The 11944-nt window shown below is 37.9% G+C and overlaps 1 protein-coding gene across 1 annotated transcript; it reads right to left on the bottom strand.

The window, feature by feature from the left end:
* On the bottom strand, positions 1-11114 carry slc25a1b (slc25a1 solute carrier family 25 member 1b). Its single transcript, XM_084935972.1, has 9 exons — positions 10709-11114; positions 7322-7429; positions 4740-4839; positions 3998-4136; positions 2784-2868; positions 2493-2597; positions 2270-2385; positions 2112-2185; positions 1-638 (listed from the first exon to the last, which is right to left on the bottom strand). Exons 1-9 carry the CDS (start codon positions 10818-10820, stop codon positions 524-526), a joined length of 954 nt encoding a protein of 317 aa, XP_084792098.1. The 5' UTR covers positions 10821-11114; the 3' UTR covers positions 1-523.
* Positions 11115-11944: the final 830 nt, after the last annotated feature.

Raw genomic sequence — 11944 nt, 5'->3', positions numbered from 1 at the left:
TCTTCCACAACTGGTTACTCTGTAATCTTGACTTCAGCCATGCAGTTCTTAATGTACCTGCAGCTTTTGGAGCATTTCACATCCTCAGAATGGTTTCTAACCTCTCTGACAACTTGCATATAAAAGGGGTTTAAATTTTTGATTCAATAAATTTGAGTCAACTCCCCATAATTTTTTAACCTATAGTTTATATATTACATTAGGTAAGTAACTGGTTTGTCTTTGATTCAGTACGTACAAACTTTAGTTCCTTGTTTGTGTTGAGAGTGCTTTCAGTTCTCTGATTGAGCAGGGTGAAATAATGTTCTGTGGAATTTTTAAAAAAGAGCATCTGTAAGCAGTGATTCTGCTAGATAATAGTTCCAACTACTGTTTGCTGGGCTATAAATAAATCAAGAACATACCAATCCCTTTCTTTCTTTCTTTCTGAAAAATCACTTGGAGGTAGATATTTGAACCTAGAAACAGGATTTAAGGAGATTGGCCTGTCATGACAGTCCTGCTTATTTAGCACAACTTGATTTCAGTCTGTCTTCCAAACCAAGTTCAGGAGCTTCACAACTTCCTCGTAGATAATGAAGACTATTGCGACATCCATACACACCCGACCCAGCCGAGGCACAGTACCTTTGTAGAACCTAATGAAGTAACAGACAGTGAATGTTACATTAGGCAACCATGATATCAGAGTTTCACAATACTACAGGGTCAATAAAAAATAATTTTAAAAAGTTAGTGGCAATAACTCTATAAGCCAAATTTAGTCATTTCTGACCAAAAATATCTATATGAAGCCGTAGATCATAGGTGACAGAGCCTATAAGTATAAATTCAGCTTAACTAAAGTTTTAAATATTTAAATGTATAATATGTTGCTACTCTGCAGTAAATTATTTTTATTTTTGTACTTTGTATATTCATTTATTCATTCCCTAGTTTTTGTTATATTTATGAAATTACAGAACTGTAATGAACTGTAATGAAGTAATGACAATGTAAGGCACTTGCAATTATACAGTGCTTTTCTAGTCCTACTAACCACTCAAAGCACGTCAGACTATAAGTCACATTTAACCATACAACAGTTTATTCAATATACTTTGCACACTTCATCTACCTCACACCCAATGTCCAGCCACAAGTTGACCTAACATGGGCGCTGTTAAACTGTGGGAGGAAGCCAGAGCTATATTTTTATTATTATTATTATAATTTTTTTTTTTTTTTTTTTTACACCTGATGATGTGACCCTAAATGAATTAGTCTCTCCTGGGGATCTTTTGCTTGTTAGACAAATGTGTAAACTGCTACATTATTGAGCCACTACGGGGAAGGCTGGAGTACAGAGGAGAAACCCCCGCAGGCACAACAGAGTGAACATGCAGACTTGACCCAGAAAGAGCCCAACCAGTGTTTGAACCGGTCCCGTGATGTTACAGTGCTAACAACTCCACTACTGTGCTGCTGACTACTTTTTTAAAGAACAGTTATGAAGTGGAGGATAAAATATCAATTAGCAGCTGTAGACCTAGTCTGAAACAGAGCACCTATGAAGCTATACAGACGAGCCATACAAAGTTTCCCTGTGAATCAAACTAAAGCAACTTTGACATTAACGATAACACAACACCTTGGAAAAAATGGTCAAAATGAAGATAAACAGATGAGTTTTCAGTTTGTGTTCCTCTGGTTATCCAAATGTTACATCATTCTGATTCTGAATTGTCTGCAGATGTGCTGTGAGCTTAAATACACCTTTGTTTTTATCATTCCTACAATGAACAGGCTTAATCTCAGTCTATAGTATAAAGTGGGTTAATGGATAGATGGATAAGTCACCACACACATAGGATTCCCTTCCTGAAACATCCTCCAAGGGATGTATGTGTCCTACCAGGCTTGAACCAGGTACGTTAGGCAGATGTGTAAACCACTACACTATGCAGTCACTAACTAAATGACATGATGTTCTCACCAATATAAATGTGGTAACTGACAGTTTAACAGTTCAAACAAGGCCAGATCCAACAGTGAGAATAAATAGATATATATTTAAAACCTTTAAATCATTTTTTCCCCAGAAACTATATCAACCAGGCACATGAACTTACGCCAGTGGTCCCTCATGCTTCAGGATCTTGACCGCACAGTCTACTGTGCTTTTGTACTTGTGCGCTTCAAGGCCCTGTTGGAAAATATGCATATATACATGTTAGTTGGAAAGCTAAGGGATAAACTAGGAAAACTGGAAATATGTTAAGGTACTAACCTGCATTCTGGTCTTAATGACATCCAGGGGAGTGTTTCCGAAGACACTGGCAGCCCCGGCAATAGCTCCAAACAGTCCAGTTATCAAAGGGTTAATGGCTTTGTTGGGGTCATCACCTAGGCGTCAGAAAAAAAAAAAAAAAAAGAAACAAAAACAGTTTGGTTTTTTTTTTTACTGCATTTTTATTTGCATCAAGTGGTTGCAAATGTACCGACTCCCTTACCTTTGTACCAGTTTCTTAGTGAAGTCATGACATAGAAGCGGATGGCCTGGTTTGAGCCTTGTTTTAGGACAGTGGCTGTTAACCCTTGATAAGTCCCCTTTAGTCCTAAAAGTGCAACAGTAAAATAATCACTTTTTCATGACAACCTTCATTACAGCTTTCATATTTATCACCTAAAATGAATTCATGAACTTCTCAGAAGTCATAAGGAGGATAATTATCTAAATAACACATGTGTATAAATGGTAGGAACAACAGGTGGCAGTATAATGCAACTGAAGCCCTTCTTACCTTGGGATCTAATAATCTCCCTCACCCCATGGAAAAATCCCCTGTACTTTGGATTTGCTGATGTCTGATCATGGATGAATTTGACCTGCAAGGACAAAGCTGAACTGTTAAGTGACTGCAGTATCCCATAACTTTAATTTTCCAATTGTGTTCGCACCAGGGATATTAGTTTTGTGTTTTTGTTGTGTTTATATTTTTTATTTTGATGCCTGAAGTTTTTAACCGTATAAAAGGTTTATGTTTGATTCCGTTTTAGTTTATTAGTTTCCATTTTAGTATATGAATTAGATGTTAGATTGACTAGAAGTGCTATAATACAACAATACATGCACATCTTACTTCACCCTGACTCATTCTTACTGTATTTCGTTGTGCTGTACTTCAGATCAATATAAATGAGAACCATGAAAAAAAAATGGTGTCATTCCAAAGATTTAACATATAACCTATAAAATCAAATTTATTGCATTTTATGTTTACTCTCTGGGGAGATGATTCAGTGTGAAAGCTTTCATTCTACCTGTTAATGCTTTCAGTGGAATCTTAACCAGAGGAAAATGATCCAATTTAGAGTTCAGCTATGGGTTCGACAGCCTGTTTACTGAAAATTTAATACATGTAGCAAGTTATGGTACGAAATGGAAAATGCACCTATAATTAACATTACCATTATGCACCACTGTCAGTTTTGTCGATGTTTTTTGTGAATGCATCACTCTGATCCCTTGGTCAAGTGTATTTATTGCTAATAGAACTAATTAAGGGAGCACTGAAGCACTTTTTCTCAGCATTTAGAGAAATCAGCTAGCCTTTCTTGTGGCTGCCACACAGGTATTTCTGGGTCATTTCACTTAGTTTGGAACCTGTCTAAAGAAACTTTATCAATGTTAGGCTGACAAATGTACATACCCTGGCAAAGGCTAAAACTAAGAACATTTCCTCTATATTGTTATTTTATGTTACTGTAATACCATGCCAAGATTCATATACCACACAAGTAAGTTTACTTACTCCACTAAAAGCTACATTTGGCTCCTTCCTTATTCACAAGGGACTGCACCAATGGGTTGTTCCATTTATTTTATTTGATTTGATAGAAACACCAGATATCCTTCCTGATGTAAGCCCAGAGAAATTTGTATCTCCACCACACATAACAAAAAATATTTGAATTGAAAGACACAACATGATGTGTTTAATTTATTTTTTTTTACCTTAATTGTTTCCATAGGACAGACTACAACCACAGCCTCTGCCACTCCAGCTCCAAGGCCACAGAAAAATCCTTGCTTGCTGTCTAGTTTGCCGCTCTCATCACGCATCTTATTACCGAGGAACTCAAACATCCCAAATCTGTAGAAGTGAGAGAATTTTTTTAAACAAACTCAGAGATACATTTCATCTCACTTAGAAGCCATTAATAGTAACAACTTTCGGGCTTTCCTATTGTGAATTGCACTAACTAATGAATTAACATTTGGCCTTTCTTACTACAACCATGGCCTGTACTAGGAAACTCCTGAAGAAGCTTCAGGAGAATATAGATTAGGTCTGGATGAGAAAAAATCCTGGCAAATCATCAATCATTATTCACAAGTGACAATCAAAACTAAGAACAAATAAAAAAATAAGCAATTACCTTTATTTACTCATATGGCTATAAATTTTAAATCAACTGATCAAATATTCAGTTAATCATAAAGCAAATACAAATCAATGACAAATCTTTTGATAATATCGTGTGATATCTACAGTTTGCTTCAAAATTAGAAACATTTTTATTTTGAGTTTTGATGGCATGATGTTATTCCTACACTGTAAAACAAAGTGAAAAACCCTGAAAAAAATCCTGAAGTTAAGTCGGAAAAAAGTTGCTGTAAAGTTAATAGATGACTGTGCACATTCCAAAACATGTTTAGTGTGCCCATTTGCTTTTTGTTTGTGGCGCTGCAGTACCTGACAGCTGCTTTAGGTATAGAGCCATAGACCAGCGAGCTTAGACCTCTGTAAAGACCCCTCACACCATGACCTTTCACTGTCTGCTTCACACAGTCAACTGCAGAGGGAAGGAAACAGGATAAATGACAAGAGAAAAAGCAAAAGGAAGCGGCTTTTAAAAAGAAATTTACTTTGATCCACTGGTATCAAAGATCAGTTGTGCATATGCACAGTTATAAAAAAAAAATAAAAAAAAAAACTAATAAACTGTCAACAGATAAGACTGAATTTGATGGAAACAACAAACAGTTCTTTGTACCGAGGTTTGTACTGTGTACTGAGTTTCAGTACGCAAGCACGATTTGTGCCAAAGTTCATGAGCAAAGATCAATTTACTACACAAACACCATTTGCTAATGTCTGCGCACTCACAATGCTTGTTATTCCAGGTGTGTAAGTCAGGAGAGCTGTGCAAACAGCCCAAAAGATTGCGACAACTTCAAATCAACATAAATGATTAAACAATTAATGATTAACACCCAGTACAGCTGATCCTTAACCGTTTCAAGTAGCCATTAAACAAATACGTTTTTACATCATTGGAAATTCTGCATTGAGCCGAGTCGCGGTATCTTCATGCAAACAACTTTAAATGTGTTTATTACAGTGTTGGTGTTATTTGCTTGTTCTGGTTTTTCATTTTCAAACGCATTTTCTGTATTGTCTACTGTATGTGTCGAGCAATAATTTAAAGATGATGTTTTGTTGTGTTTTTCTCACCCATCTGAGCCATTATAAGGCCCAGTCCAGAATGCCCATTATCATTGTTTTGTCAATGAGTTGAACTTTTATCTATTATTATGCCATGTTTAACATCCTTTTCAGCTATTTAGATCAGCATGTGCAGCTTTGATTCTCCCCCAGATCCAACAGGAGTCAACTGCCATAAGTACAAAGCCTGATTACTAGGGGGTCAACTGTCTTGTGAAACTGGCAGAGCAAAGTTCAAAGGACAGAAATGGTAACTTGGCCCACCTCCTCCACGTTGTCTGCTTGTAAGGGTCGCCCACAGTCATTCAGATCTAGATTAGCCACCTAACGTCAATACCTGCGCATACATAGCTCCTAACCTGACCTGAGAATTGCAATTTTGTATTTTAATAAGTAAAGAAATCCTGAAAGTATTATTCATTCAGATTTTTTCCTTCAACAGTATCTATCGTTTCTGTTTAAATAATTAATCTTTGAGAATAGATGGAGAGATTCAGAAAGATTTCTATGGTAGTTAGATAAGAAGACTGATACCAGTTTTATCTCTGTGAAGTTACAGATACTCTGCTAAACTGATATCCATATTACCGATGCTCTGAAGCCACTATAACAACACATAAGTTCTATTAAAAATGTTAACACTACATCAGCACTGTACTTTATGTAATATAAAGTACTGAAGCATCGTAAGTAGGGGTGCAACGATACTCGTATCGATATTGAACCGTTCGATACAGTGCTTTCGGTTCGGTACGCATATGTATTGAACAATACAAAATTTTTAATTTATTTTATCTACTTTCCTTCTGACGATGCTGTCTGTGTTGAGCGCTCAGTGGATCTGCGATCGACAGTGCAGCCTAGGCGGAGTAGTCGAACGCAGATTCACTGAGTGCAGGGCAAGCTAGCGAGACAGAAGTTAAGCTCTCCTTGCAACATGGCAAATTGAACCTCCCCCACCCTCATTCAGATGTGGCGTTTGGAACTATTTTGGTTTTCATGTGACGTATGACCCTGAAGGTAAGCGTGTCGTGGACTAAAGTAAAACAGTATGTTGGATGTGCCACGCAATGCTCAATTACATGGGTGGGAACTAGTGTGTTAGCGCAGTTAGCTCGTTAATGTGTTGGCCGTCCAGCCCCACGCACGGGGCGATCCGCGGTAGCTCGTTAACGGAGATTTGCCATGTTGTGGCGTTAACGTCATTTCAACGAGATTAATGCTGACAGCACTAGTGGGAACACAACGAATATGACTGCACATTTACTCCGACAGCATCCTAGTGCAAAGACAAGTGGAAGCAGACAAAAACAACAAGCACGCATGCTACAAACTTTACCCGAGTCATTTAGACAGCCGTTAGCACATGATTCTCCTTATGGGGACCTGATATGTTTAATATGCTGCTGAGAATATAGCCCAGAAGAAGCATATAGTATAGCTTTTATTTTGGAAAGAGCCATTTCTATGTAATAAACTCTCTTTTCCAAAGATGAGTGATTCCTCAATCAGATATATTTATTTTTTTATTACTTTGTTGTTTCAGCAACATTAAATTTAAAAATTGTACTTCTGAGTTAAAATTAATATTTATAATTTTAATAAATGACAAATTAAAAAGGCATGAACATTTGTTTTTGTATCGAAAAAATATTGAACTGTGACACCAAAGTATCAAACCGAACCGAACCGTGAATTTTGTGTATCGCTGCACCCCTAATCATAAGGTATGTTAAATTTTTTTTTTTTTTTTTTTTTTAAATTGTGATATCATCAAAAGTGCTAGAACTAAATAAAAAAGAAAAAGACAACATTAAACAAGAACTCACCAATGCCTTTGTATTTAGGAGGATTGGCCTTTTCATCTAGCTGCAGTTGTGTTTTAACATATTCTGTTGGGAAGGTGATGCAGATCTCTATGCCTCCTGCAATCCCACCTAAAGAACGGGCAAGGAGGAGGGGGGAAAAAAGAAAATGCTGGTTTCAAAAGAGTCAAAACGAGCTATTTAAAAGACTAAAAGATTTATTTTTGCAGCTCACACAAAATAAAATGCAATAAATTAAAAAAAAAAAAATCAAATAAATAAAATACACACAAGATGCAAGCCATGTGACCATTTAAAAGAAGCTCAAAGGAATACAGATAAAACCTTGGTGTGGTTAGGTGTGAAGGATATCTGATACGGTTTGTAGAATAAAAGCAAGTGTGAAAAGAAAAGTCGCTTTTCAAAAATGTTAGTGAGGTGCACATTAGCATTCACCACATCTACACTGCACTGTTTCACGGATGCCTGCTATACAGTTATTCATGTACAAGTGCAGACTAGCTCCACCTTAAAAGTCTGGTTGCTACAGATCTGCAGTTGAACAGCTAACAAGCATCCTGCAGCTGATTGGCTCAGCTGTTTTTTCAGTTGTTTTCTGACTACAGATACTCCCCTTGGCCCATCTCCAACTCAAGGGGGTGTGTACTCTCCATACACATTAATGTGCAGCAGGATGGATTCAGCAAGGTGACAGCGGCCCAGTTCCTCGACTACCCAGAAGGGACAAGTTTAAAGTTTAAACTGTCAAAGCATTAAGAACTGTAAAAAGTGGGGTAAAAAGGGGAAAAGCTAGACAAAATATAGGTTTTTTGGCCAGTGTGCTTCTGGGTTCAATGTGTTGAGAGTATCTGGCAATAATGGGGAAAACTAAGAACTCAGTGGATGAAAATAAAGGCTTTAATGTGCTTTTTCACTCATGTTTACTTTTGGATTCATTCACAATACAAAGTTCAGTTCTGTGTTGTTGTGTAACATGCATTCTTTCAAACAAATGTCATGCAGAAAAATCCAACACAGCAATGGTTCTAGCTCACACGCAAACAAGCAAGCGGGGCTGTTTGTGAAAAAAAAAAAAACAACCCCGTAATTACAGTCTGACTAACCACTGTCTTCACAACAACATCAAACATGGTAGCATTTTGGCTACCAGCCCATTACATAAACGGTGCCATTTATGACACACCCAGGCATAATTCTGTCTAAATAGAAAAAAACAAAACAAAAAAACAGTCCGCATCAAGACGCAGCTGAGTAGTACCTGCAGCTCGTTCCCCATATTGAAGCTGGAAAAAGATACAGAACTGGTTTATTAGGTCCAGCATGTACAGACATGCCGAGCAGGAATTCTGAAACTACTTTTTCCTTTTTAAAATTACTTGCAACAATAACAAAAATGATTTCTATAAAGAGAAGGCACGTGGTTCCTTAGGAAACATTAAAACAGCAATATTTAGTAGTATCTTTTGCAAATGTTACAGTAGGAAGGAATGTGAAACAGACCCAAGATATTACCGGTGTAAAAGGTTATGAGCGATGGAAACAACAAACAATGCCTTTTTTTTCTGTACTTTTTCAGAAAAAAAAAAACAAAAAACAAAAAAACAAAAAACATACATAAGTATTTAATTTACATTTACTTTTTTCTTTTTTTTTTACTTCATACTAGCAGGATAAGAGCGCATATTGTGCCAGTAAGCTTATGAGGTAATAGCAGCATATAGTAATTCTAATATCTTTGAACAAGCCAGGCTAATTGCTTCATCTTAATGCTGTGTTAACCAGTGAGTGACATAAAAGTGGCCATGTACATCTTTTACATAGTCTGTGACATCACATGGTGTGTGGATAATCTCCCATTCACACTTGCCAAACACTATCCAAGTGAATAAGAACTTCAACTTTCACATGAAAGCTATATGAAAGCTGTATGTTTGGAAAAATGCAGTGAGTCAAACTGTCAAACTACACCTTAAAAAAAAAGAAAAAAAAAAAAAAAAAAAAAAAAGTAGAAGATGGCATTTCAGTGCCAACAGAAAAATGGGATTTCTTGGCAAAAATGCCTCAACAATACGCTCCATCTATGTACATCACATATATACTGGGTTATTAATAGTGTGTTTTACAGTACTTTTGATACAGCCAGATTATTCCCATTATACACAAAGTTGGATATATAAAGTCCTCTTCTAGTGTGCTTCTAGTCAACAAGTGGTCATTTCTGCCAGGATTCAATGAGAGAGAGCAGGAGCAGGGGAACCATATTTGTGGCTGGCATGTTGGAGAATGCATGCAAAGGGTGAGAGAGCAATGTGCTTCTTCTTCTTCTTCTCCTACAGTTTAATGGCGGTTGGCAAACAACTTTTAGGTGCATTTGAGCAATGTGCTTTGTCACTGTGGCTCATTATAGGGAACATGGAGAGCTGGGCCTTTGAGGACACCATACACAGCCAGCACATCAGCAGAAAACACCCACTGAACTGCTGACTGTGACACAGAGAAAAATCACACGGACATGTGCGGCTTTATCTTTGAACTTTTATAACAAGTTTCACAAAAATGGATTAAAGCTGGACCTAAAAGCAAAGTTCAACAGAAAGCTCCACTTGACATTTATAATCTAGGACCAAGCTTAATTGATATCTAGCCCCAAGCTGAGGAGCAGGGTTTGTCACAGCAGGCTGCGGTGCTCTGTGCAGGCAGGTAAGTATTTTGTACCACAGCAGACTCACATGGACCTTCTGTTCATGTCTTAGAGGCCATAATTATTCCTCTGTTTAGAAATACTTTAAATTTTGTTCTTACCACATCAGAGTTTGCTTGCTGTAATTATTGCTCCTATTCAGACTGAATCCTGGTTTAATGTTGAACTCTGACATTATTTTTTAAGACACTTGAAAACTTCAGATATGTTTATCTACCCGCTATTTCCTGATTATGGTGTTCACAGATAAGCCTGCTGCAGTCGACTATAAAGGGTGGACTGCTAACTTCTCAAAATAACCATGCTGCACTTGTACAACAGTATAATACTTAGCAAAATAGTAAGACGTGTGCAAAACCCCCTTTCCTGGATCCTGGGTCATAAAGAGGCAGACTTATTTTAAGTTTATCATTTACCAAATTGCTAAATGTTTTGGCTGAACAGACCAAATCTACCAAATGTCAGGTTTTCTACAACAAAAAGAGAAACAAGCAAACACTTTAGCCTGAAAAGATAAAAAGAAGATAGTAATAGTGATAACACAGAGGCTGAGCAGCAGATGTTTGCCGGAGACACTAGGAAGTGATTACTGCCATGCTCTGATCCCACCTGCAATTAAAGGCTCACTGTTGAAACTTCGAAACAAGTTGCAGGGCGGCCTCTGCTCAGTCCCACATCAACTTTCTTACCTGCTAAAATGGCCTTGCCGGGATGGGTAAGTTTGGCTTTCCCCGCGGGAGCTGCAGCAGCCAAACACTGGGGTCTGTGAAACGGGCTGACAAATGTGTTTTGTCCAGACATGACTGCGGTACCCCGGCCTAACTTTCTTTTTGAAGTCAATCCGGACCTCCTCTATCGCCGCAAACCCAGCCAGCTGTGAGTCCTGGTGCAGTCTGGGTGTTCAGTGCAGCGGCGGCGGAAAAAATAAAAAGGCGAGCAGGCGGTGCTGAACATTGGACTTTTGATGCTGGCTAAGAGTGCATGTCTGTGTACTTTTGACAGGGAACTTCCCTCCGTGCCATACAGAGTTTGGCAGCGTCGACTCAGTATTTATTCAGGGCGGGGCAGGACGTGTCACTTTCCCCCCCAATACCGCAAAACGCCATGTTTGTCACAAACATTTAAGGAGGACCGGCCTCATTAAGCGACCTACTTGACACGCCTCTAGGAGGCGCCGTTTCTCTTCTTTTCATTCTTCTGTGCGGCGATTAACCTCGTATAATTGGACTTATTTCCGCCACCTGCTGGGCTGGAGTGAGTGTACGGTACAGGACTTTATTCTGCAATATTGCAAAAACAGAGTTTGTACAAGTTCTAATGAACTTTAAAGTCAATATTTCATATGACTACCTTTATTCTTAACACGGACTGAACTTTCTTATTCCTTGTTTCCCTTTGTCAAGACAGTCACCTTGCCACTGAGACCATTTCTGATGAGGAGTCAGTAACAGCATATGGATAAACTATAGGGTTAGATTCACCTCTTAGTTCCTGTGTCCTGTGCAAATCTTTTTCCTTTTTCAGATTACTTTGAAAATCTGCTGTTGATTTTTTTTTTTAATGGTTCCTAAGTGACTTAACAAACAAACAAACAAAACATGTGTCTGAAAACGGTAAGGTACAAGGACTTGACTGAAAATGACAAGCAGCCAGTGTCCAGTGAAACACTCTAAATGATGGAAAACTATTTCACAGGACCACTTTAAAAATTACAATAAGGTAACTTCTTGGAAGTAAAATATGATGAACTATGCAGTGGCTCGAGACCTCCGCACAGAGCTCTAGCTTAACCATTAATTTTCATATAGCTTATCTAACATCACATTAACTGAAGTTGGATGAAGTTAAACTTTGATTTGTATTAATGTTTAACCCTGTACCCATTTCTTCAAGAGGCTTTGCCTTTTCCCAGATGCCATTTGGGG

Source organism: Perissodus microlepis, chromosome 7, assembly GCF_051167445.1.
Source record: "Perissodus microlepis isolate ML-2025 ecotype Zambia chromosome 7, ASM5116744v1, whole genome shotgun sequence".
Lineage (NCBI taxonomy): Eukaryota > Metazoa > Chordata > Actinopteri > Cichliformes > Cichlidae > Perissodus > Perissodus microlepis.
The sequence above is the reverse complement of the archived record's forward strand: the minus strand, read 5'-3'. Positions and strand labels throughout refer to the sequence as shown.